The 25,756-nt window shown below is 42.7% G+C and overlaps 1 protein-coding gene across 10 annotated transcripts in view; it reads left to right on the forward strand.

The window, feature by feature from the left end:
* tns1b (tensin 1b) overlaps positions 1 to 25,756 on the forward strand; it is a 172,824-nt gene that overhangs the window by 47,636 nt on the left and 99,432 nt on the right. For all 10 annotated transcript variants that reach the window (XM_084362721.1, XM_084362720.1, XM_084362716.1 and 7 more), the window contains exons 2-3: positions 5,831 to 5,945; positions 20,101 to 20,138. In XM_084362721.1, the coding sequence (XP_084218847.1) occupies positions 5,831 to 5,945; positions 20,101 to 20,138 (153 nt within the window). The remainder of the gene's footprint in view (positions 1 to 5,830; positions 5,946 to 20,100; positions 20,139 to 25,756) is intronic.

A 25,756-nucleotide genomic window follows, 5' to 3' on the forward strand; every position in this document is an offset into this window, starting at 1 on the left:
AATAAATGTTGGCAATTTAAGTTTAATATGTTGCAACTTTTAAGTTTCCTTAGGTTAAATTTTCAAATTTGTTTATTTATTTTTTTTGTTGATTTTTGAAAGATTTATTTATTTTATTCTTTGTACTGTTTTTGCATGTTAGAAATAACAATATATCAATCAATATATAGGCAAAAAAAACCCCCACTTGATAATGTGTGGAACAGATGTTTTTACCTGCTTCTGTCCTTACAAACACGGCTGGAAAATGTCCAGGTATCAGCATAAATGTTGTCCGACTCTGACCTAGCAGCCATCAGCTGTCACTCCGTCGCCATCCCCTCCGCCTGCCGACATGAACGTCTGCTCATAAACATGTATCCAGAACGTGATGCGGCACATATATCAGAATACATCAGAATAAGGGAGAAGAGTATTTTCTGCTCTCCCAAGTTTTTTTAAAACATATCTTTGACACCAAAGGACCTTCTTCACTGTCATCTATTAGATGGAAGATTCCTTTTTCGTTCCCGTTGTCTCACATGATGTTTGAAAAGTATTTTTCAGGATGTTTGTATTCATCCGTGTATTTGACATGAATGCAAACTGAAAATATGAGAGTCTTTGTTTACAACTGCGAACAAAACATACAATAAAATAAAATCAGATCCCAGTGTATACTGTGAAAACAATCAGTGTTTTGTGGTTTTAATTAACTGCTGTTCATTTTTTTTTAGCATAAGATTAATAAATGATAGTATGAAGGCACAACTACATTAAAACTGTGGATGTATTGAGCCTTTGAGGCAGCGTACAGCTCTGACATGCTGTGTTAGAAGAGGTATGGACAAGTGACAGTGGGCTTTGGAGGATTGCTGTTGTGACGGCATAATAAAATACGAAAAACGTTTGTTTGTAAAAAGAATCCCACAAGACTTTTGACACTTTTTAAACCCAATTTCTTTTTATTAAAACATTTAAACATTTTTGAGGGAAATTAACCGGGATTAAGCTGAAGGACGGTGGAGTGAGGGGAGAGAGACTAAAATGCATCCACAGTGGAAAAAAACATTGCTTATTGCTATGGCAACGCGGGCTGATTAAAGTGGTCCACTCCACGTTGCAGAAGTAATTTGATTTGGAATCTGGAAAATGTGTTTCAGGCGTAAACCATCGGACAGAAAACACCAGTACACGACAGCGTGTCAGTCAAGTCTTTGATTTTTATTTACAGAATGAACAAAAGCATGCTGCCAGTTAATGTCCTCCATGTTAAATATCTGTGTGGTAATTGCCTCCATAACACATTACTTCACTGCAGACCCAAACTTTCATTCCTGTGGACTTAATGAGTGTTTTGGATGATGTGGTTAGAGCGATTAAAGAGGGTGATTCTCTCACACTTGCCTGTGGCCGGGTCGTATTCACTCTGCTGACGGCTCTGACTCCTTTCATGTTGACAGTTGGTGCTTAAACAAGCCTGGAAGTGAAACCAGAGGATTGTAATTTTGCTCAAAACACAGCGCGAGCGTCGCCTCGTTCCAGAGGGATCGATTCCCACAGAGGCCGGTGTCATTTTGACGTCGCCTTAAACCCCCAAAATACGGGCTGACTGACAGATACTCACACTCAGAGCACCATTAAACCTACTTATCTCCCCTTCAAAATCCCCTGAATCCATATCAAGACTCCAAACCCAGCAGGTGCCGGTCGGAGCTTTGGCATGGCGGCGCCGTGGATAACACTGATGCCAGGCAGAGACCTCCAGCCCGCCCCAGTAAAGCCCCCTTGCCAACATGGCGCGGCCTGCACAGCCACGGTCATTATTTCAGCCTAACCAGATTAAGCTAATCACGTTATGTAGTGGTAAGGCGTAGCCGGGAGATGGAATGAAGGGTCGGCTGTCCTGCTGTTGCCATGTGGCTGTAAAATACAAACAGTGAACTGTCACATAGAGCTTGAAAAACATGAGGGATCATAACCGTCTGTTTGAGTTTCCAAATCTTCAAATAAGCTCATGAATTATGGAAAGGCACCAATTTAGAGAATCCTAAATGAATAATTAATATGTAATTATACAGTATAGATTATTCACAGCACAATATTATTGCAGAGTGTTTTTCAGACATGTTAGAGTTTTTCTACTGATATATCTGTTCATCATCTTCTTGATAAATGTCCAACTTTTCCTCTAGCGCCACCGCAAGGTTGACTTTTTTCACACCTCTTGAAATTTTAATTTGTCCAGTAATTCATGACATGCCTGCAAAACAAATAACCTTCCCATCATCCTCTGCTGTGCTTTGTGTTTAGGGCTAACTAGCAAATGTTAGAAAATTGCAAAATTGCTAAACTCAGGTGGTGAACATTAGCATGTTAGCATTGTTATTCTGAGTATGTTAGCATGCTGATGTTGGCATGTCAGCAAGCTAAAATTTTAAAAGTACCCCACATCCTCCCTATAAAGCCACTGCCTGACTATAGACTGCAAACACAAGCAAAAGAGCTGTCACAAATGTACCTCTGTCCAATAAAGTGCGACAGTGTGTGTTTTATGCTAACATTAGCAGTGACAGGAGCGTGTTGCTGCCGCAGCTGGTCTTTTGTTGGGTTCAGGGGCAGTGTGCTTTGTGCTACTTCGTTAGCAGTTGAACAACAGTCTGTCACTATTGCTGCTGCTCACTTGTTCTTTTGGTCAGGGGCTGTTTGCTTTGTGCTACTGAGTTAGCAAGCTGCTAAAGAGCAGGCACAGAGGCTGTGTACTGTGAGCACAGCACGTTGTTGTCATTGCTAATCACATACAACTTTATCCAATACAACTCCTAATGTTATCATAATGAACGTACACAACGAACACGACTGGCGTTAGCACTGAAATGTTGTCTGCGCCATCTCTGCCATTTTGTGCCACTAGCTCGCGAATAGGTTTAGCAGTGCATCCACCTCGCCTTGTAGAAGGAGAGAGGTCAGAGTGGATGTATGCAGGCAGGTTTGTAGCAAAGGTACGTAGGTAGACAGACAGGTTGACTGCCCAATCGTTTATATAGAGCGCTGAAGTCACGCCCCCTCAGAACATTTGAATTATTGATTGGCGTCAGCCGTCAGGACGTGAAGAGATTTTCTTCAAATATACCAAAAAATGCTTCTAGAATAACTGCCCAAACCTCGCTTTCAGCTGATGTAAAACTGCATAGTATCTTAATTACTCAAAAATGTAAGGTGACTAAAAAAAGGCCAAAAGCTGATGCCTGGTTGCAAACGTGGCAACTATTTTTAAGAGTTGTGTCCTACATGTCCCATGATGCAACTCCAAAGTGTCTTTTGTTCGAAGTATCTACCGGATAAACACTGTCGTCTTTGAAATTTCATGACCCTCTGTAACACAGTCAATCTGTTAAAAATGTCTTAACCTCAGCACATTTTGTTCTCACACTTGAAAGATCTCCTTTAAAGTTGACATCACACAGCTGTGTCCCCCGGCTGAGTAGAGCTTCCCATAACTAGTAAACTTTATTGTTCTCCATTGATTTACAGTATAATTAAATGTAAAATATAACAAAACGTGATGAGTAATGACACATCTGCACTGCCTGGAAATGAGGCCTCGTGGGAAACAGACGCGGGGCTTTCCTTTAATTCTGCTCAGTCAGTTCCTTCTGCTAATGACAGGACAGTCGGTGATTTGAGGAGTGAGGACGGTCCAACAGATACTCCGTCTGGTTTATCATTCAAGTGTTGGGACTGTACTTTGATTACACACCCTAAGCCGCTTTTCCAACACGTTGCCTTTTAGGATCGACGAGAAGGGAAAAAAAAGCTGGTCATTAATGGTTATAAGGTTACTGTGGTTGGCAGACGGGGAGTCTTTCGGAGTATATTCTCTGCCATGCTCTGAGATGGTCTTCACATATGAGAATTCCTGTGAGAAGTTCCCCAATATGCCAACCACATGGCCACGTTCAGCCCGTGTCCAGCATGCACACTTAATGGAAGCCTCATGTCTGGACGCCACGCTAAACTGGCACTTCCTGCCTCGAAAACACACACGTTTTCTCTTTAAACGCTGCTTAGAACGTATTACATAAAGAGCATTTAGGTACGTTAAAGATGTTTATGTGTTGGAGGACTTTATGACTCATTGCGTATTGATTGTACGAGCTAAAACAAATGTTTTTCAAATGTCCAGTGAAATTTCTATCCGTTGTCTCAGTAATAATGTCTCTGTTAGTGTGTTTGGTGACATTTCTACGGAAGCCCTGAGGGGCAAGCGAGTTTTTGTTTTTTCTGGCGATCCGTCTGATCTAAAGTATTTTCTCTCCTTTGTTCCTTTTCCCCCCAGGACATTCAAATTATTGTAAGGAGGTCCCAAGAACAAAGTAAATGTCACTTGGTTTTAGAGAAAGAGAGAGAGAGAGGAAAAAAACCTCTGGCAATTTTTTTTATCTGTGCAAACAGGTGAAAAAAGAAAAACATTTTTGTTTTCATGTGTTAAGCCAACCAATTTTTTCCCACAGGAAAACAAAATTCTTCTTAGGAAGTAAAAAAAGAGATCTCTCAATTGTTTTGTTTCAAGCACTAAATATTTTTTTCTCCTGAGATAAAAAAGGTAAAGCACATTATTAATTTTTTCCTCCTTGGGGAAAAATAAACTTCATTTGGTTCCCTGCATGAGAGAGAAAAGAAATCAAATGAAAACTTTTTTCTCCAGGAGAAAATAACTTTTTAGGAGACGAAAGAACATTTTTCCCATCCTAAAATTGTTTCCCCTGACAAAAAAATAAACTTGGTAAAAAACATGAATTTCTTTTTTCTCTTTACACATTTTTGAAATAAAAAGATAGAAAAATTGAAATAAGGAAGTTTGAAAGATTATCCTGACAAAATCTTTTTTGTTGATCACCTGATCTCAACTCATAAACACAAAAGAGAAAATAATTAAGATCAGATTTGGATTACCAGAAGACAAAAAAAGATTTCATTGCCCCTCTGGGCTTCTGTAGACTTTCACTTTATCTGATGCAATATAAAACTCTGTGGCTCAGTACTTTACTACATAATAACTATGATTTGTTGAACATTTTGGTAAGCCAGCTGACAGGGGGATCGATCGGACCGCTGCTCTCATCGGGCTGAACTTTAAAGTAAAAACGGGGCCCAGCTGAGCAAACACACCACAGAAAATGATGTCACATTTCCCCACGGCCCGTCATTAGGGGGTAAATGGAAACACGATGCAGGTTTCTCCTAAAAAGACGCCGCAGGAAGAGATCAGACTTCCAAAGCTCGACTTTTCTGGTTTGCTCTCCACTGGGTTTACAAAGCCGGCAGGAAAAGGACTGATAGGTTCACAGTGGAGGAGAAACAGCAGGCTGCAGACGGACCCAGACGGATGTTTAACTGGGAGGTTAGAGTTTCTGCAGAGTTACATAACACACCTGCAAGGAGGGGAGTGAGATGACAGGACAAAAGAGGGAGGAAGAGGGCGAAAGAAAGAAGGAAAACATCAGATTCTCCTTTTTTTCCTCGAGTTTTGTTTTTGTTCTGCCAACCATTGATCATTTTATGTGGTGTTCTAGTCCTGATCCGCCTGTAATGATCTGGACAAAGGGTCACATCTGAGATAAGTGTGAGCACGAGATTATGTAATTTATGCGCGTAGCCAGGTGTTGATGTTATAAACTGCAGATGAACTAAGAATGTTTTCTCTTTTGCGAAACACCTGCACCTGCCAAAAAAAAAAGAAAGAAATTCCTCCCGATGACTCACAGCACCTGGACTCACCGAGGTCCCGTCAGGTCACAGCATTTTAACACCTCTTTTGTCTTTTGTTGTTGTTTTTCCTCTTCTGCAGCCGGAGGAGTTGGAGGCGCTTCATTCCCACACATTCCGGGTGAAGACGTTCAAGAAGGCGAAGCACTGCAGCGTCTGTAAACAGACCATCACCCAGGACGGACTCATCTGCAGAGGTCAGTCACCTGTTCCCTAAAGCTCTGACGTCTCCGACTTCCTTCTGCAGCTGTTTTCAGATTCCTGTTGGAGATCTTTCTTCGCTGTAGCCGTTTCAGTGTTCGCCTCGCTGCACTGATGTTCACGTACGCTCCATCGCTGTCGGGTGTAGCTGCAGGTTGTAAACTTTTTACCAGAGAGGGCAGAAAGGAGGGTGAAAGTGAAGCCGATGCTGAAGTGCCTTAAACCTGCATGTCGACTCCGCTGGTTTCATAAAGAAGTCTGATCGTATGCAAGCTTATGAGAAAATAACCCGACTTCTCACTTGATTTATTACCTCAGTAAAGAGTTTTCTCATGAGTTTATGGTCTCAGTCCCTCGTCGAAAGTCTTCTACAACACAGCATAATGTTCATTTAGTATATAATTGTCTGATTTAGAGGAAAATAGACGATAAAGTAGGTGTGCTTTGGGGCATGGCTGCCTTCTGATTAACTAGTAGCTTCCACTTGAGACCGACACTGGATTTTTGGGGCAGATTCTGATACTGACATTGGGGAGTAAAAATGTCTCGTCCAAATACTGTCAGTTTTGGCTCCAAAAAAAACAAAGATGGCGATGGTCATGGCCTTAAAATCTGTTGTGTGAAGCTAAGCTAACCAGCTATACAGAAGTATAGCTTCATTTATAGCATAAAGATGTGAGTGTCATTTATATCGCTTAACAGAGACAATGGTCAAAACTGACGCAGCTGAGGCCGAGATATCCTGACTGTCAGTCCATAAACATGTCAAGTTGGATCCTACATTTCCAAATGTGATTTGCAGCGTGATAGCATCTTTTATTCGACCATCTCTGCCTGGAAAACAGTTTTTAACCTCTCTGCCCAAAGTGTATAAAACATTTCTGTGATAGATTTGTATCTCCAGACTTTAAGACTTGACAAAGCTGCTCTAAGAGCCATAGAAGACATTACACAACTGTTTCTAAAGGCTGTGTTGTGCTTCCCAGAGCAAGTGAACTGATCTTAATGTGTAAAATACTGACGCAACTCTCAACTGCAGGACTACGACTGCTTTACACCTCTGCACGTCTCGAGCCTTTGACCCCGGCACTCCATTCTGCTAGTTGCTTCTAGTTTTGACCAAAATGTGGTTTTAATAAATCATAAGACAGAGAAAGAGACAGAGAGAGAGAGAGAGAGAGAGAGAGAGAGAGAGAGAGAGAGAGTGGTGGTTGATGTCTGGCTGTAGAAGTCTGCTGCTCATTTTAAATCACTCATGCACATGAGCAAACCCAGACATGGCGAGGAGCAGGGAGAGCCAATCAAACTGAGGTCAGTTTAATCAGAATAGACTGAAACGCAGCCTCGTCATGATGGTTTATTTCTCATATAAATCAGGTCGAGCGATCGAAGGGCCCAGGTGCTGTCATTTTATGAGAGAGTTTCAGTAACTGTCTGAACACAACTGAACAGTGTTTATCCAGAACAGATTGATGGGAACAGCCTGTTCAACAAAGTCTAACAAATCCTTTAAAGGGGGAAGAAATGGTAATTTGAGTCGATGTCTCATTACTTTAAAAATCCAGTGGTTATTTTATCAACCCAGCATGAAGGTGGGCGACACAAGAACAAAATGTTCAGGGTCCAAAAGATGCCAACACACTGAGAATGGTTCTTGTTTTTCGACGCTGTGCCCTTCAAACATGTACCCGTCCTGTGTCAGGTGGTTTGGGGGAAGCAGTAAGCTGAATATTCCCCCCTCTCGTGTGCCAAACCAAACATCCAGCCGTTTCCGTACGGTTTCGTTTGACGTTATCTGTCTGAAAACAGACATTTCCACTACAACATGACGTGATGAGAGGAACCGGGGGTCGGATAGTCTTTCGATTTCGTTTGAACCCACTCGAAGCGACAGACGTGGAGGGTTATCTGCACGGCGAGCACATTAAAGTCGGTTATTGAATCTCAGCTACTTTTCCTGCAATTGTTGCTTCGCATTATAATAATTTAATCTCACCCGACTGGCAAAGACTGAACAAACAGTCGAAGAACGAAGCACTGCTTGATGCTGGCACCCTCGTTTGTACATTTTCCATCAATATTCTGTTAAAATTTACTGAATCAGTCAAACAACGCAAATCACTCATCATCATCAGTCATCCACATTCCCTCTTTAGTGAACACCATTAAGGAAATTGAGAAGCTGTTAACCCTTAGCCTTTCTGAGGCTTCCCTCGCCCTCCTCTGTCATTTAACTGACCGATCCCTGACACAAAGACGACCCCTGCTGACCTCAGATGACCTCTCGTTCAGCCCACTGATGGATGTTGCAACAGATCCTGCTTTCCATGTCCCGGCAAGTTTCAGCAGTTATTACACCCTCCGTGGGCTTTAGCTGTAATTTTAAGTAATCAAACAAAAGAGTTTTATCCTGTGAGTTTCCCCGAATGCAAATTATGTTGCTTGTTTTGGTTCGAGGCGGTGATTACGTTTCCAACGTCGACCCGAGCGAGTTGGGAGTTTATTTGAACATTAGGGTCCTGAACACGGTCCCTCAACCAGAGAGGAGAGGATGTGATAAGATCTTGTGTCTACAAAACAACAGCCAGCTCCAGAGAAAGCTGCTTGTGGTAGAAGATAAAAGGTTACCGTCAAGTGTTACAGCCGCTCTGAAGGCATGTTTTACTTACAAGCTCACAGAGGAAACACAAGAATCACGCTGGATGATGGAGGCACGGTTAGAGAATATATGAAACCCTGAATAACGATGAACACTCAACGATAGAAGTCACGCTCCTTCAGGTTTCCCTCATGGGACGTTAAAAACTAAAGACACATATATTCTTTTCATCCCGTTTGAATTGTGCTGAGTCACACGTTTGTCAAATTAAAAGATAGTTTTCCAAGTCAGTAAAGTCTCAGTTTGTCATAAAATACAATCTCATGTAGTTTTGTGTTAAGCCTCTCAGTGGACGACATCGTCTCACTCAACACCAACATGGCCGCCAACTCGGCACAGAAAAGGTGCTAAAGAAGATGAAAATCACAATAAATCTGCTCATATTGACGACTGCAGTTATGTGAAAGGAGAGTTGGTCAGTTCAGTGAGCTGCTGATATACAGGAGCAGCTCTACAAAGTTCAACAAGATTTTATATTTCATTAGTTTTACAAGAAACTGAGACTTTCTTGACTTGGAAAACTATCTTTAAAATTGACAAACATCATAATGTGTAGTTCCCGGCACAATTCAGGTCAGAGCAAATAATTCTCTCTCCAGTTTGCTACCATACAAATTTTTTCTGAGATAAGGTCCCTGGAGGGAAACAGGACTTTGCTGGTGGTGCAGCTAAAAGGTTACTGTCAAGTGTTACAGCCGCTCTGAAGTCATGTTTTACTTACAAGCTCACAGAGGCAACACCAGAATCACACTTGATATTAAAGAGCTGCTGTAGCAGGTAGGAAAATAAGGCATACAGTATGTGAAGCAGTGAATAACGGTGATGGATGCATGTTGACTGAAGCCTCTGAAGTAGAGTTGCTCTGCAGGATCCAGCCTCTCCCTGCGTCCTGCAGCACTTCCCCTCTGCCGCTCTTGTTTACTAACACTGTGCAGTCACATGGCCTCGTAATGACACCGGCTCGTGGACTTCCTCTCTCTTCAGCGGTTGCCAGGATACAAGGTGTTAGCTGCTTTCGACAATAGCGTGTTGACGCAGGTCAGGGCCGCAGTTTTCCAGTAAAAAAAAAAAAAAACAGCCTTCTGTTGAAGGGTATTTTTGGAGAACTTGGCCCGAGGGGCAGGAACTGGCTTTTATATCCATTCAGTGTGGTGCCGTTCAGGTTAAATAGATGGTTTGTGTGCAGGGGCGGGTCAGCAGAGAGCTGCTGTGACTGAGATTCTCACAGATGATTTAGTTCTTGACATAGTTCATTACTGACTGAAGGAAAACACTGAAATTGTTGTGTTTGGCTTCTGTAAAGGCGTCAAACAAAGTCCTTCTAACCTCAAAGACAAAATTCGAATCACCTTCAAACAAATCTGCAAAAATGGGTTGGAAGTGTTTTTTTAGTGCAGAGGGTGTAGCTCCTGTTCTGTCCTTGTTCTGCAGGCGACCCGACCACACCGCCGCTCATTGTAAACACAGACCTTCAAAGACAAGCTGGAGACACACCACAGTGGCAGGCGTGTGTTTTTGTGTGTGTGTGTGTGTGTGTGTGTGAGTGAAGGTTATCACGGCGCTGTTCCTGACTGCTGAGCTCATACAGCTGCTATGCAACAAAGCCCAATGAGGGTTAAAACACAATCTCACATGCAGAACCGGCTGCTGATAGTGATTTAGTTCATGCACTAATGTCAGAGAGACAGAAAAACACATATTGTTCTTGTGGTGCTCAAAGCGTCAAAAAATACATTTGAAAAAACAGCAGTGTGCACAGACCTGGTTGTGAGCAGCTTCATGTAGGAACTATTTTCTTTCTATTGGACCTTTCAACCGTATCACAGTGCAGAAGGAAACGTGCATCTACTCCTGGATGAGAGGCTCGTACTTCAATACATCAATGCTGTCCTCCTCAGCTGAGCTGTAACAACAGTCATGGCAGTGAGCTAGCCTCTCATCCATGAAACAACTGGACTGGACGCAGCACTGGAGGTGGAGCCCCGTTCATTCCTGAGAAAACTGCTCAGCTGCGCCTGAAACCCCAAAAAGCTCGACTTCTTGGTTATAAACCTGGGTTACTACCCAGATCTTTGGTGCTGTGGGGCCCATAGAGCGTAGAGACTTCCACCGAGCAAGCCGGCTAGCCTCTGGTTGAGCTTCTTCCAGACTTTCCAAATTATGAGTCATTTCACTGTAAAATTTGGCTTCGAAGCCTGGCAGGTGGCTTGATGAGTAGATGCACGCATCTGTCTGTGCGATGATACGGAAAGAAAATAGTTCCTTCATCAGACTGTTAACTTCAAGGCCTGTGGATTATCTTGAGGAACCAGGTTGTGATTTCTGGAAAGAGACATCTGATAGCAGTTGGTCCACATCACTGTTTTGTCTGCCCCGGTGCCGCTCCTCCCTTTAGCAGAAGTCATTAGTGTAATAAGTGGAGCAGATGGATGAAGATGACCACTGGTTCTCTGTGGATGATGGATGGTTGACTGTCTCCACGTCTAATATCATTATACTAATCCACTAAACTGACCAGACAATGACTTTCCATGAACACTGCCGGATGACAGAGGCTCGCTGTGCTCTGTCGCTGTGACTGCAGGACAGATTAGTGCTGATTTTGAGAATTCTTCATGCACGTGAACTTTTCTGCGCTCTCATCCGCCTGCATGTCAGTTTCAGTGTCAGATAAACTGCACACATCTGCGTCACACATGCTCACAAAAACCCCTCTAATTAAACCATCACGTGCACGCACTGTGAAACTTACAGTATCAACACAGACCTCCACACTGGCAGCTCCGGAGCAGTTAATGCAGTTAGGGAGCCACCTGCTGGATGAGCTGAAACACTGCACTGTACTGGAGCTAAAACGTTTACTGTGAGAAGCTTGGAGCTGATTGAATTGAATTGGATCAATAGTGCAGCGCCCCCATATTGTTTTAGAAAAATGAGACATGATATTACAGCTGACACAGTGACTGCTATGCATCAAATCGAGAAGCTCACCCGGATAAAAATAAATACAGGTAAAGTCACAAAATTCAGATTCTTTGCAAATGAACTCTATACAACCTGTGATTGTTTTCTATCTTTTTTCAGATAATGCAAATAATCTCTTCACTGCTGACAATATTTTCATGCACAGACTCCATGCTGTGTATTTTTTCTTGATCTTGCAAAAAAGCATGTGAGAAGGTCTGTTTAGTAGGTGGTCGGGAGGAGCCTTTGATCAGTATTGATGTATATTTCCAATACTGAATTTATTTTCCTACTGTGCTACATGATAGTGTTTTGAGCCGACAGGTCATGAAACCATCAGTCTTCATTATAAAATTCACCCATTAATAAAGGGACAGGTGACGTTTACAGGTAAAGAAGAAAGATAAGGAGCACCCGGCTGTAGCTTCTTCTTTCAGCCACCAGGGGGCAGCAGAGTCCTTTGTTTACCTCCATCCATCTGTGCAGCCACATCTGCTGCTGACCTCCAGAGTAAACCTCCCAAAGTTTTCATCAAAAACCTCAAAGCTGAACTTGTTAGTGCACATTGTGGACATTCCTGTCACACACGTTCTTGTTGGCTAGTTTGCTGTGTTTTCTGTAGCTGCAGCCTGAATCAAAGGAAACAGCTGCTTCAACCAAAACAAAGTCAGGCTAATCCTCACAGACGCTAAAAAACAGACGGGGAAGTAAACAAACAGAAGTCCTGTTTTGTCAGGTCGGAGCAAACAGATGACACACACAACGAGTCCATGGGAACCCTCATTCAGGATTTATTCTGCAGGGTTTTCGGGGAAACTCTCCCGTGTTAGGAAATCCTTAGCAGCTGGATGAAGGTGGGGCTTCACCCACAGAAACCCAACACTGGCAAGGGTTTTAGCTGGGAAAGATGTGTGGGCTGGATGATGACACCCCTGTATGAGTCAAGTGACAGAGAGTGTCGACCGAGTGTCAGTAAGTACTACTGTTAATACTACAGACACTGCAGCGAGCACACAGTACTGGAACATATCAGTCATGTACAGTCATCAGATGTTTGCAGGCACTGTGCAGCTCTAACACCTGTTTCAGTGGATCGATTACATGAGCTGGAGGTATGTGGCACTACTGTACCTTCAACCCTCAGGAGATCCATCTACTAGTAACAACAACAGAGGAACAGGAGCCTCATTACATGCTCGTCTCAGCTGAAGTTTTAAAGATGTGTCCTGGGGGGTATTCCAGAAAGGAGGTTCAACAAACTCTGAGTCTATCCATGAACTCCGAGTTGACTTACCCTGTGAAGTGAAACTCTGAGTTTTCAGTTCCAGAACAGCTGATCTGATCCAGGTAAGTCGACTCTGAGTATGTTAACTCTGAGTTGAGCTCGTGCCTGACGACTAGTAAAAAGCCATCATCAATGGAGCTCCGATACTGTGATTCACCATGGCAACAGGGGAGAAAACAGGAAGCAGACATTTTCTGGGAAAAAAAAAAAAAAAAGCAACACGGCTGCGGCCGTAAAATCACTGACAGAGTTTTAGATGCGGTCGTCTTTTCATTTGGAATTTAACATCAGTTTCTTTCATATTAGCCTTTGGGGAAGTGGTTGAATGTTGTTCAGTGTTTTATTTTAGGCTATTTTATTTCATTTAAATCGGCTGAAAATGAAATAGCCTACCTATAAAAACAGTCTCACGGTGGCTCCTCCTCCTTCTTGCTGCTGAAGGTGATTGATTAACCTGCGAAGTGATTAAAAAAACAAAAAAACAAAAAAACAAAACAAAAAAACGCAGAGGATGGTTCAGATCTGAGAGCACGTCAGCGATGACGTGTAGCCTGATATTCGCTGTGCGGCCGGAGAATATAAATGACGGACTGATGAGGAGCGGTCTACTGTTCGGTCCAGTCCTCGTCAGGGAGCGAGAGCTCATCTAAATTAATCTAAATTCTCCTCCTGGTGTAAAACTGTGTGAATTATTTCTGCTTCAACATGATCGGACTGAAGGAAAGGACAGCCGCTGTCAGACAGCTCCGTCAGACTCAGGGTTTCTTCAGGTGAACCTGCCAGTGAGCAGGTTATGTTCACAGAGTCAGTTACCGCGGTAACAGACCCAGAGTTTAAGTTATCTCTCTTTCTGGAACTGAAAACTCAGAGTTTCTCTCATCTCAGGGTTAACAAACTCAGAGTTTTCACAAAACCCGCTTTCTGGAATACCCCCCTGCTCTACATCAGACCTTGTATCCAAACAGGAACTGTAAACTTGATTATTCAATCGGCACTCGTCCTGTTATGCCTGCATCTGTAAGCAGACGGCCTGTATCCATGACAACAGCTGACTCACTTTACTTGGACAAGACAAGACAGGCACAGATCCACATTATACTGTATTTACATCACTGTTTACGTTATCTTAAAGAATGATGGGAACCAAAGTGGGAGATTCCTAAAATATATCCATCCCATTACATGAGTAAGACAACACAAATGACCAAAAGCATGAATATTAGCTTTTACTTGTTATACTAATCAGTATAAATCCCTGGAAAAACAGATTATTCATCCCTATAAAGTTATTTCCTGTGTTCTGTGTTCTAAAATCCAAGTGTGAATTCCCCTTTTTTCATAAAAAATCCCCCGAAAACAACAGTATTTAGCGTTTAGTTTAATAAAAATGCCATAAGCCTTAGAATACAGAATCTTAGCTATAAAATTGACATTACATGCAAGAATTAAGTAGAAAGTAAACCCCTGTAAGTCCGCCCAAGTAACATAAGTAAGTTATATAAGGATGAGGATTTTTGGAAAACAACACTATGTTAAAAATATAATCACAACAGTTGATTTTGGCCTTCGGTGGAGCTCGAGATGTCCCGTCCTGAGGGTCAGTGTGTGTCCGTCCCCAGGAGTGACGTCCAGTACGCTGTGCGTACACGTGTCGGTGCTCACGTGTTTGTGATTGTGCCTGAGGAGGAGGAGAGGGATGCAGAGAGAGTGAGAGTGAGGGTGAGGAGGGGGGGAGGAAGAGGAAACTCTCCAGCCCTGCCCTCTGATTGTGTTGTAACGGGGGTCCAGCCCAGCCCGGTGGGAGTACACACTCGTTCCAAGGGACCAGGGGAAGGAAATCACCCAGCCTCAGTCACACACATTTTCTCCCCCTCCTCCCTCCCTCTGATGTTGCACAGCATACCACAGACTCAGAGTCAGATAGCAACTGGTGCTCCACGCTCCTCATCATCTCCTCATCATGCTGACCAACTCCCATCCCCGCTGTCCTCTCATTTACTCGCTGATTGATGCGAGCAGTTGTTGCACCCCCACTCTATTACTCATCCTTTTCCATATAGATGTCTTCCCCCCTCCAACATCTTCCTTTTCTTTCCTCATCTTCCATCCCCTTCCTCCTCCTCTCCCGCCTCTTTCTTTCTTCCATCCCTCCACCAGGAACATTTCTGCTCTGTTTATTCTCCAAAGCTCCGACTTCCTAACAAGGTAAAGCCTAACCCGACTTCTCCGGGCTCAGCGCTTTCACACCCAATATGGAAGTCCTGCTTCTTCCCATGTGGCCCAGGAGTGTTGTTTACTGGGGGACTCACGTGCTGGGAGCGCCGTCCTGATGGACACGCACATGGTTTTTATGCTTATCCAGCAAACAGCCGAGTATGTTTTGAATTTCACGATTATGAGATCACTCCATGCGACTTCTGTCACATCAAGCCTGTCTGAAATACGTAGTGTGAGCTCAGAGGACTCTGCCTCTTGGGAATTATACAAGAAAATCATAAATGTGGTGGCAAATATGACGGCAGCTAAAGATTATTTTCATTATTGACTCATCTGCTGATCGTTTCACAATTCTTTGTTTATTAAATGTAAAAAAACTGTGACAAATGCTCATCACAGTCCAAAGTGACGTCTTCAAATTGCTTCTTTTGTTCAACCAACAAACCAAAGACTCTTTATTTACGATCGTACATGACAAAGACAAGCAGCAGATGTTTGACATTTTTTCCTTGAAAAATGATGTAAACGCTGACTCGCTCATCAAAGCAGTTGGTCATTGCAGCTGTAGTGGAAAATATCAGAACGCTGCACAGTTAAAAACAATTTTATTCATTTTTAAGTCGTGCCTAAACCACTGGTCTTAAATAATCATTTGGGTGTTTAAGATGCCAGAATTGGCCGGTTTTGGACATGACCAGCTGGTCAGTGTCGGATACATCCTATTCTGTGCCAGTCACACTTACCCAACCTGACCTGAAGGAGAGAAACCAAATATTTTATGTTATCTACCTAGTTTATGTGCACTCCTTTCATTTTCAGCTCACTGTGAGAGTCTTTACTGCATGTTGCCATCATGTACAGCTTGATACCTTGATCGTATCGAGCAAGGTATCGGAGCAGAGACAGGGACGTTACTCGAGTTGACGACCGAATGTGTTGTGAGGCGAGGCGGGTTAGGGTTCGGGAAACTCTCCTTTGTCTGAACCAGGTTGGCCCACTTTTAACTGATAGAGACGGACTCTTTCTGTTTTTACCGGAGTCCCAGATACCCGCTCCAATCTGGAATCGGCCAAGAAACTTGCAATTGGTGCATCTCTAATTTTAAAGGCTAAACGACTGAGCAGCTATCCAGTGGTCCAAAAACAATGGGCCAAACATGGGAAACTAAGATGGAAAGGAACAGTTACAGCCTTAATGGAAAGGTCATATGCTCCTCTGTGCTTTGAGAAAAGGCTTTGGTGCCTTTGGATAATTAAGAGTTGATCAGAGATGACAAACACTAACCTCATTAGTCTGTAACCTCTGTTGTTCAGAACTGAGTGTAGTGTAATGCGTCTCCTTGTCTCTGTCGGCCTCTGGACTCTGCACCCTGTGATACACTATGTGGGTCATGTTGTATATAGAGGAGCTCCTTTAGGTTTGACCCTGGGAACTCGAGTATAGGTTTGAAAGTCTTGGAAATGTGTATCCCGGTAGGATTTCACGGTGCCACCCACATTCGAAGGTCTCTAATTAAGAAGTCAAACCGACTCTCAAATGTTACCCCCCCAAGTGCAAATATAGCCCCCGCGTGTGCCTAAATAGAAACTAACTACACCATGATGTAATTATACATTTGGCTCTGGAAGGGAAGCTTCTCACTTTCCCTGCTTTCAGTATGTTTACTGTACGCTCCTCATATACTGGCTGACTGAACGAGAATTAAAAATGTTCATCTTATTTACATTCAGGCTAACTACGGACATCGTTTTGTCGTATATGAGCTTATGACGCTATAGAGGTGCAGTGAAGTTTATTGAAAATATTAAAAGAGCGATATCATAAACACCACATTTTAAAACAAGAAGTCCCTGACAGGCTGTAGTCTAGAGACAAGTGTTGATAATGATTTAACAAACCTAATAAACTCATCAGAGCGGTCAGTCTGATGTCTGGGAGCCTTGGACAGATCTAATCTCAACTCCCGCCTTCAATAAATGATAAGGTTCATTTATTAAACTCTTAGAATTGGTTGTAAATATTTGTGTTAATGCAGTTGGGAGTCTGTGCACCTCAAAGCGAGCCTGTTTTCTCCTGCACACCTTTTATTTAAACAGTTTGCACCAAGCAGTCAGTCAGAGTCTCCAAATATGTGCCAACATCTTGCAAATCATGAATATGTTAAAACTTCACCGTGATTTATGTTCAGTTTTCAGTTTTTAGTGTTTCGTTCATAGTTTAGCACTTTGTTAGGGATAGGAAGTCATCACGTTTTGGCTGACGTGTTTTTGTCATCACAAACACGGCTAGCAATCAGACAATAAAAACGATACGTAAGACACGTACAAATGTATGTGTGGCTTGCAGAAACGTACAGTGCCAACAGAAGTGAATTATAAAGGTGTGCTTTGTGTTTATTCTCCCCAAGCAGCCAGTAAACAGACTGTACAAGCTGCTTATGACCCACATTTGTTTGCTGTGAGGAGGCGACCTCTAGTGGCCCAGGTACTTATGACAGCAGCAAAGGAGGAAGTCAGGCGATGTAGTGTAAGGAGGAGGTTTGGGAGACAACTTTTTGTGTCCCTCGTGAGATCAAAAGTCGACTATGACTTATTTTAACCTAAATACTTATGTTACGTCGAAAACTTGTGTTATTTACGCAAGCTAACATACTTATTTTAACCCAAACCATGATCTTTGCCTAAACCTAACAAGGAGTTTTGATGCCTTCGCTGAAAATGCAAACGTTTGTTATGTTACGCCGAATGGGATTGCATTTTTTCCCAGGGGATGAATCTCTGATCTGTCCACTTCGGGTTCTGTCAGGACACAACTAATGTAGAGCTGCACGTTCGCTGGCTCGAGGTGTAGATTTATATAAACTACACACGGCAGCGTGTGGTTTTAAGAACAAAGAGATTCAGGTCTTTGTTTGGGGAAATATACTGTGTGATTAAAGGTCGTACATCAGAGAGAACAAAGTGTTTAAGAAGCAGGCTGTATATCTGAGGTAAGAAAGATTACAGGAAGTATAGGGTTAAGAAAACATACACAGTATAACGCAGACACGATCTCCACTCTCACACAATGTGAGGACTGGCCGCCTCCCAACTTCATATCAATGACTTAAAACTAATCACAATAGATATTACACTCGCTTTGAAAAATGTGGCTCGAGACAGGAAGAATAACTCATTACATAAGGTGTAGCGCGTTCCAGTAAAAGCATACAGTCTTCTCCTTTATTTGGAAAGCTTACGCCTCCGCACACCGAGCTCTGTTTTTATTCCCCGTCCTTCGAGGGGATCTGACAATTTATGAGCCGCGGGTCCAGGTGCTCTCCCCTATTGACCCTTATTTGTAGACCCGGGGGGAGTCCAGAGAGAGGGGGCTCGTGGCTGAAGGAAGGCTGCGAAAAAATGTGATTAAATTCAGTCAGAACGATTCATTTTATCTTGTTTGGCTGCGTTTTATGAATTCCTTTCAACTCCGACTCCCACATGGCGTGACCTCTTCTGTACTTACAGAGACTTATTAAAAAATGACATATTTAAAGTGGCTATAAACAATATTTTCATGTCAGCAATGGATCACAAAACTACTAGTATGTGACACGGGCCAGTCGTAGTCCTTCAGGTCATCGTTTTGTTTTGGAGGTTCTGGTTCAGTCTCGCTGCTCTCGGTTTGAGCAGACAGACAGTTAGCAACTAGCTGGTGAGCGTAGCCGAGCATTTATCAGCTAAAGAGCCAGATATTTGTCTCAGAAGTCCAAAACAGAGCTAACAGGTGAGCAAACTGTACCTACATTCTCAACAAGACTTCAAGATGAATGCTAATGTTGTGCTTTTAAAACTCAGTGTTTGCCAAAATGACTTAACAGGTGATAAAACGCAGCATCAGTGATGTATTACAGCTCGTTTTTTCACCTACAAGTGTCCAAAAAAAACACGTTATTGAAGGTTTAGGTCCTGTAAAGTGCTCCTGACTCCATTAGGCTGATGTGTTTTCAGTCTGCTTTAGTCCAGACTGAAATATCTCAGTATATGTTATAGGTTGTCATGATTTGATACAGATATCTGAGGTCCCCAGATGACTCGCAATGACTTTGGTGATCCCCTGATGTTGCACCAGCAGGCCAGAGTTTTGTATTTTCCCTCTATCTCCATACATACTATAGAATAATAGCACAATATTTGGTTTAGACATAGGGAATGTGTCCTAACGACTTTGCTGATCCCCTAAATTTTCTTTGGTCTTGAGTTAAACTTCATAACAACGAGGCTATTACCATGAAACTTGGTTTTTATCAGTTTTTGCCTCACATAATTACCTTGATCGACTGTTTTGCCATTTAGCAACATCGTCAAGGTCAACATCTTTACTTGAAGACATTCCCACCAGCCTCGGCATGATATTTTAATTAGCTAATTAGCGAATGTTAGCGTGCTAAAAAGCTCAACTAAGATGTTCCACAGATGGCATGGAGAAAGACAAAATATCTTGAATTGTTCATCGGACTGAAAGTTGTTTAGTCTGGAAAACGATGTTCTGTGAGAGAGACGTAATGGCTTTATTATGTGCAGTTGAGCTTTGTCTATATCGTGTTGATAAGCATCTGTGCAGCTGCGTACAGCTCTGGTGTGGTGAACAACGAGAGGTGAAGCAGTTTATATAGAAAGACCAACACGTTATTACTGATTTTATTTGATATGTGATGTGTTTAACGTAAAGCTTAGAGACGTTGGATCTTTCAAAGTGTATCAGAGTCTTTCACAACAGTGAGTTAAGTCTTTGATAGTGAGCACAAAGCTAACACCGGGCAGCGTTAGGCCGCTAACAGCAGCTGATGTTTGACTTTGACCGCAGAACAAACACTGTGTGGAATCTGAATGAACCTCTTCTGCTTTGTTTCGTACCTCCTTGACAAAATGTCGTGATTCATGCCGGACCACAGTGTTTGGATTTCTCCACCATGTTTTGTGAGATTTTTATGAAGTGTGAAGTTAATTTAGTTTTCTCTTTTTTTTTGTCTTTCTGTTTTCTCCAGTGTGCCGGATAGCCTGCCACAAGAAATGTGAAGTCAAGGTAAGAGTTAAAACGTCTCTTGTGTTTGCAGGTTTTCTGTTGGTTCTGTGCATCAGATGTTGCTTTCCACGTCAGAACGAACACGAGAAAGGCTCCTAAACTATCTAAACTAAGCTTATCAGGAGGAAATATAATGCTGTAGGTGGAGTCGGCTCCTCCTCTGTACGTTTGTGTGTGTGACTGTACAGTATATACATGCAGATGTTGGAGTGGGTGGAGTTTGGGTCGTTTATGTTCTGCAAAAAAAAAAAAAAAAGAAATCTTAAGAATGTCTAAACAAGTGCTCTATGTACCAGAATGTGTTTATGTTGGATAAACTCTCGCGTCTTGCAGATCTCGCCCCGTGTCTAAAAATAAAAGACCTCTGGATGGAGCCGTCGCTTGATTCATCTTGTTTTGGAAAGTCAAGAGAGCACGTAGAAGAAAAAATGGGAGGGAAAACAGATGAAGTTCCTGCAGGGTTGTTAGAGGAGACGCTTGTGTGTTTTGTGTGCAAAGGTACATTTTTACTGGAGGATTTGAAGCACGTAAACACACACATACATGTAGTACGCATGCACACCTATGTATATACACACACACCCCTTCATCTGGAATCCATTATTGAAATGGGTGCTGCTTGCCAGCTTTGCCCAATCCCTCTTTTACTCTCAGGAAATGCCAGGGGTGCAGGGCAGGCAGGCCGTGTTAAGTATGAGGTGGGGGCTTTGGCCAGCTATGCAGGACCGGCCTCTGGCGGAAAGTTATCAAATGAAATGTCTGAAACGATAAGACCAGGCCAGCCCGCCATCCTCATTTGTCTTTGCATTAAGATATTTCAACATTCACCAATGAAACTGACTGTGCATTTGGAGGGTTTAATGTACAGGTTTGCCAAAATGAGATATTTCGCTTCCAAAAAATAGAGAATGAATGACATTTTGTTTTTAGTGTACATAGCAGAGAAACATAAAAAAATGTCCACAGTTAAAAACTGATATCTTTGTCCACATCACTTATGAACAGAAGATGCTATCAGAATCAAACAGGTGGCAAAAGTCCACAAAGTCTTTCCTCCAGTAGAGGTACAGATACTTGTGTAAAAAAAGTACAGGCTCTGAAATGTACTCAGAGTATCAGAGTAAAAACTCTCCCTCTGAAGGACATTTGTGGTCAAAGCTAACTGAAACTCACGTTATATTTATATAATTCAAGTTAAAGGTAGAATCAGTAGGATTTGTCCCAGCTGTTCCTGAACGCACCACAAAGATAGTTGATTGTTGATTCTCATTCCCAGGACGTCAAATAGCCACGTTTTGGGTTGGTAAATCCAAGCAGAGGGCTGCAGGGTCTCTGCAGAGACACTGACACTGTCTGTCTTGTTACGTCGTTTTGTCTCGTCTACGTCTGGGGTTGAAATCACTCTTGTGATGTTGGGAAGCCGGTGTGCAATGACACAAAAATAAAAATAATCCATAATTCCTCTCAAATGCGTTCAAACTAAAGTAACGAGCCTCTTTCGAAAATGTGAGGAGGAGAAAGTTCAGATGTTTGTGTTCAGATGTAGGGAGGAGTCAGAAGTCAGAAGTTGTCAGAAAGATAATCGTGACCAAACTGCAGCTGTTTGTTAGGTTTCTGAATGAGCGAGCTCCACAAAGTTGGCATGAAATTTGAAATCAGAGATCTGTTCACCCTGTGAATCTGCTGTTATCTGGAAAGCACAGTTACGAAACATATTCCAGTCTGAGATTTTGCCACAGGTTGGTACCCGTCTGTGTGAATGTGTGTCACCGCATGTAGAAGTTGCGGGTAGCTGATTTATAGCAGGAAGACCTCAATATGACTCCTGTGTCAAAAAAGGGCTTACTGAGAATAAAGATGCAGTCATAACATAATGTGCCAAATGTCTTTTGTCCTTTGTTCTCAACAACCCACTCAGTTTTTTTTAATGCTGCTGCACTGAAGAACAAAGTGTGATGTATGACTGCGACCGTTCTTGTTGATAACATTTGAATTTCAGGAAGTCAGAGGTCAGATTCGCGGGTGGAGACGTTAAAGGAGCCCAGAACACACTCCCAACGTCTATATATACAAAACTGAAAACTTTCCATCTCCAAAAATCACAGCAGCATTTCCTTTTCTAAACATTTCAACTAAAAATGTCGTAGCTTTGGCAGGAAGCAATTTGCTGACAAGCCTGAGATGAAAAACAAGGGAGTGACCACGACAGGGTCAAGCCCGATCGCTATCTGCACTCAGCCAGGCCCGCGAGAGTGTCGGGTACATTTTTTTTATGACTTCTTTATTTTACGAAAAGACAAACAAATAAAGCTCTTTTCTCTGTCCTGTCAGTCATCTGTGATCTTACATGTGAGGAATCTACACTCTTAGCCGGGACAGTTGTTACAAGCACACGCTACAGTTGTAAATCTCCGTCTCCTGATAAGACTAATACGTGGACCATATTTAACCTGGCGACTGCAAACAAATGGTCAGACCGAACCCCTCACCCTCATGTTTGCTCACACCTGGCTGTGAAAAATGCTTTAAATCTTGTCAGTAAGATTTCACTCCCGGGTGACGACAGGAAGGAGCCACAGAGAGTGAGACAGCAGCGATTTCAGGGTCGATTTTTTCCAAATCCTTGCACATTTGCACTGAACACCCGACCTGAATCTCTCACGTCTTCTTCTTTTGCTCAAACTTAACCACTGTATAAAGTGTGAGTTTCCCACTGTACTGCTGTAACCTTTCCTTCAAGCTGTGAGAGCTTAAAGTAAAGGTTAAACCTTAGACTGCTTAAAAAGCTCACGGTCTGTTCACGCTAATTTCTATCGAAGACATAATATAGCCGAAGCTCCCACCCACCGCTCAATAACTCAGATCTTCGGTCACGCTCTTCCTGTTTTGTGCCGTTGAAACACTCCTCCTCTGTGCTGGAAATGAAATTCAGCAAATTTCCCTTTAAGTCTGACATACAGTATAAACATACAGTAAAAATAATATGCTTCTCAGTTGTGGTCTGTGGTCTCAGTTGTTTATGGCAGCAACACTAACTCTTCAACCGTTTCTTTGAATCATGCTTTTAGGAGGTCCCGCCCTTTAACTGTTTGAAATATGGACGGAGCTTCTGGGTCTAAAACGTGAGCCAATGTGGACGTTTGTCTGGCTTCAACAAGAAGTCAGATTGTATGTAAGCCTATGAGGAAATGACCCTACTTCTCACTTGATTCCTCACCTCAGTAAACAGTTTCATTATGAGATTATGATCTCAACCGCTTGTTACAAGACTCCTTCAACACAGCATGAAGTCGCTACCCAGGTGTGACCTCGATTTCTCAATCAGATCCTCCACAGATCCACGCTCTCGTCCAAATACGGTCACTTCTCGCTCCGAAGAACCAAGATGGGAACGATAATGCCAAACTCGAGGCTTACAAACCAGTGGGTGACGTCACGATGGGTTTACACGTCTGTCCACCCATACTTTGTTGTTTTATTGATTTAAAAAGTGTAATTGAACACAAACTGCTCCTGTGATACTTTTGATTAAGTTTGCTGATCTGATCGGATTTCGGAAATTCACTGGTGTTGCTGTGGACTTGCCCCAATTCAGGACGTGTGGATGCTGGAGCCTGACTGATACTGTTTTGAAATGCCAGTACTGATATTTAAACCTAACAACAACAAAGCAGTGGGGGCGTGGCTTCAGCGCTCTGGCTTCGTGGCTGTGCATGTGATCTCATGGGGAAGTAGACGTAAACAAAAAGCAGCATGACGTGTGGGAAAGCCTGAACATTCATTAATTTTTGATATGTACAGTCACCAATGACTAACCTATCTTTAATTTATTGGCACCATTCTGGATGAACGTACTGCAGTTTATTGTTACCTATTAGCCGACACCTTTACTGTATTTATTATATGTCCGATAAGGTCAAACCAGCTCCAACATCAGCCCCACTGATGCTCCTCTCAGGCTCTAATGGGTTGGGAGCACTTAAAGTCAGGAATAAGCTGAGGTGCTGAGTCCAGCCTATTGGATTTCACTGATCCGTCGTTGCCTGTCGAGTGTGTTTTGAGAAGGAAACTACCGTGTTCGACCGTTAATGAGGAAGGAGGTCTGAGAAAGCAGCGCTCTCACTCGCTGGAGCTTCACGCTCCGCTCCGAAATGATGAAGCATTTGTTTTCATTTTTCCAGCTCCTGAATTTCTCAGAATGCATGTTTGTCAAAGTCCCGGAGAAATAATCACGTGTTTCTTTGTGCTGGCAGCTCTCCACTGTGTGTTTCTGTTATTTCAGATCGGTTGTTTGTGACCCCTTTAGTTCCTGTCATTGAGAACAACATGCTTCAGACGGAGATCTGTTGCTTGCAGCCTGATGATGGATACGTCCTCGTTTTGCTCTTCATGTTCGCCAAGTGAAAAGCTGCAAATTGCTCCTTTGTATGTTGTAACAGTCTGACTGACATTGGCTCGGAGAATAAGACTTTAATGAAGAATGAGTATTTAAAAGGATAATGAATAACTTTGTTGTCTAGTTGTGGATCCTCCTGAACATTTGTGATCGATTACATAACCCGTCTTCTTACCTTGAAGTCTCTGGATAAACAAGCAGGCATTCTGGCGCGGTGTGCCTGTCGGTGGCAACCGCTCCCCGACATTTTTAACATTTCTCAGCGATCATCTGGAGATTAAAAGTCCTCGGCGTGGCTGAGAATAAAACGGACCATCCATCTCTTGTTATTTATTGCCTCCAAGTCTTTGACACATCCAAACACCTGACTCCACACATGCGAGGATTGTTTTGAGAGGGAACATCAGGCCTGCAGCTGGCCTTCTCTTCACCTGTGGAACCACAGCTTTGATTTATAAGTGTGGGAGGTTGTAGTAGCTGTCTGGTCAACAGGAGCCCGGTAGAGTCGGACTTTAAAGAGACCACGCTTCAACTGTGAGACTCAGGTTGAAGTCCAAATGGCAGAAAGCGTACTGCACGTTCAGTTTAGGTTCCCATCAGCACCAAAAGTTCCTCTCTGCTCTCTTTCTTTTATTTTTGATTAATTTGCTGATTATTTTTGGATTATTTGATCAATTGTTCACTCTATAACACCAACTGTTGTCTAGAACCCAAACCATAATGTCAGAAAATAGGAAGTCCCCATTTTAATCTCTTAGGGCCCAAGAGGATGTCTTAAAATTGCTGTTTTTTTATGATCAACAGTCCAAAACCTAAAGTTAGTCCACAAGGCTGAAATATATCGACAACTATTAGATGGATTCCCATGAAGTCATCATTTTATTGGTGCTTCTCTGACTTTTCTTCTTGCACCACCATGAGGTCGACGTTTGTGGCTCTGAGTGAAATATCTACACAATTATTGGATGCATTGCAAAGCGCAATGATATGACAAAGGATTATGTGGCAAACGTATGCATACTGTAGGGCAGCTGCAGTGCGTGCTAAGAGGAAAAAGCATGTGATTTTGAATGCGTGCCTCGTCAGTGTGAGCCTGTTAGCATGCTGCCATTAGCACCGTGACAGTGCAGCCTCACGCAGCTGTTAGCGTGGCTGTAGACTCACGGACTAACGGATAACTCAAAGAATAATTTTAGCGCTTTAAACTTCGGCTAACTTGTAG

Source organism: Pagrus pagrus (assembly GCF_965226575.1).
Source record: "Pagrus pagrus genome assembly, chromosome: 9".
Taxonomy (NCBI): domain Eukaryota; kingdom Metazoa; phylum Chordata; class Actinopteri; order Spariformes; family Sparidae; genus Pagrus; species Pagrus pagrus.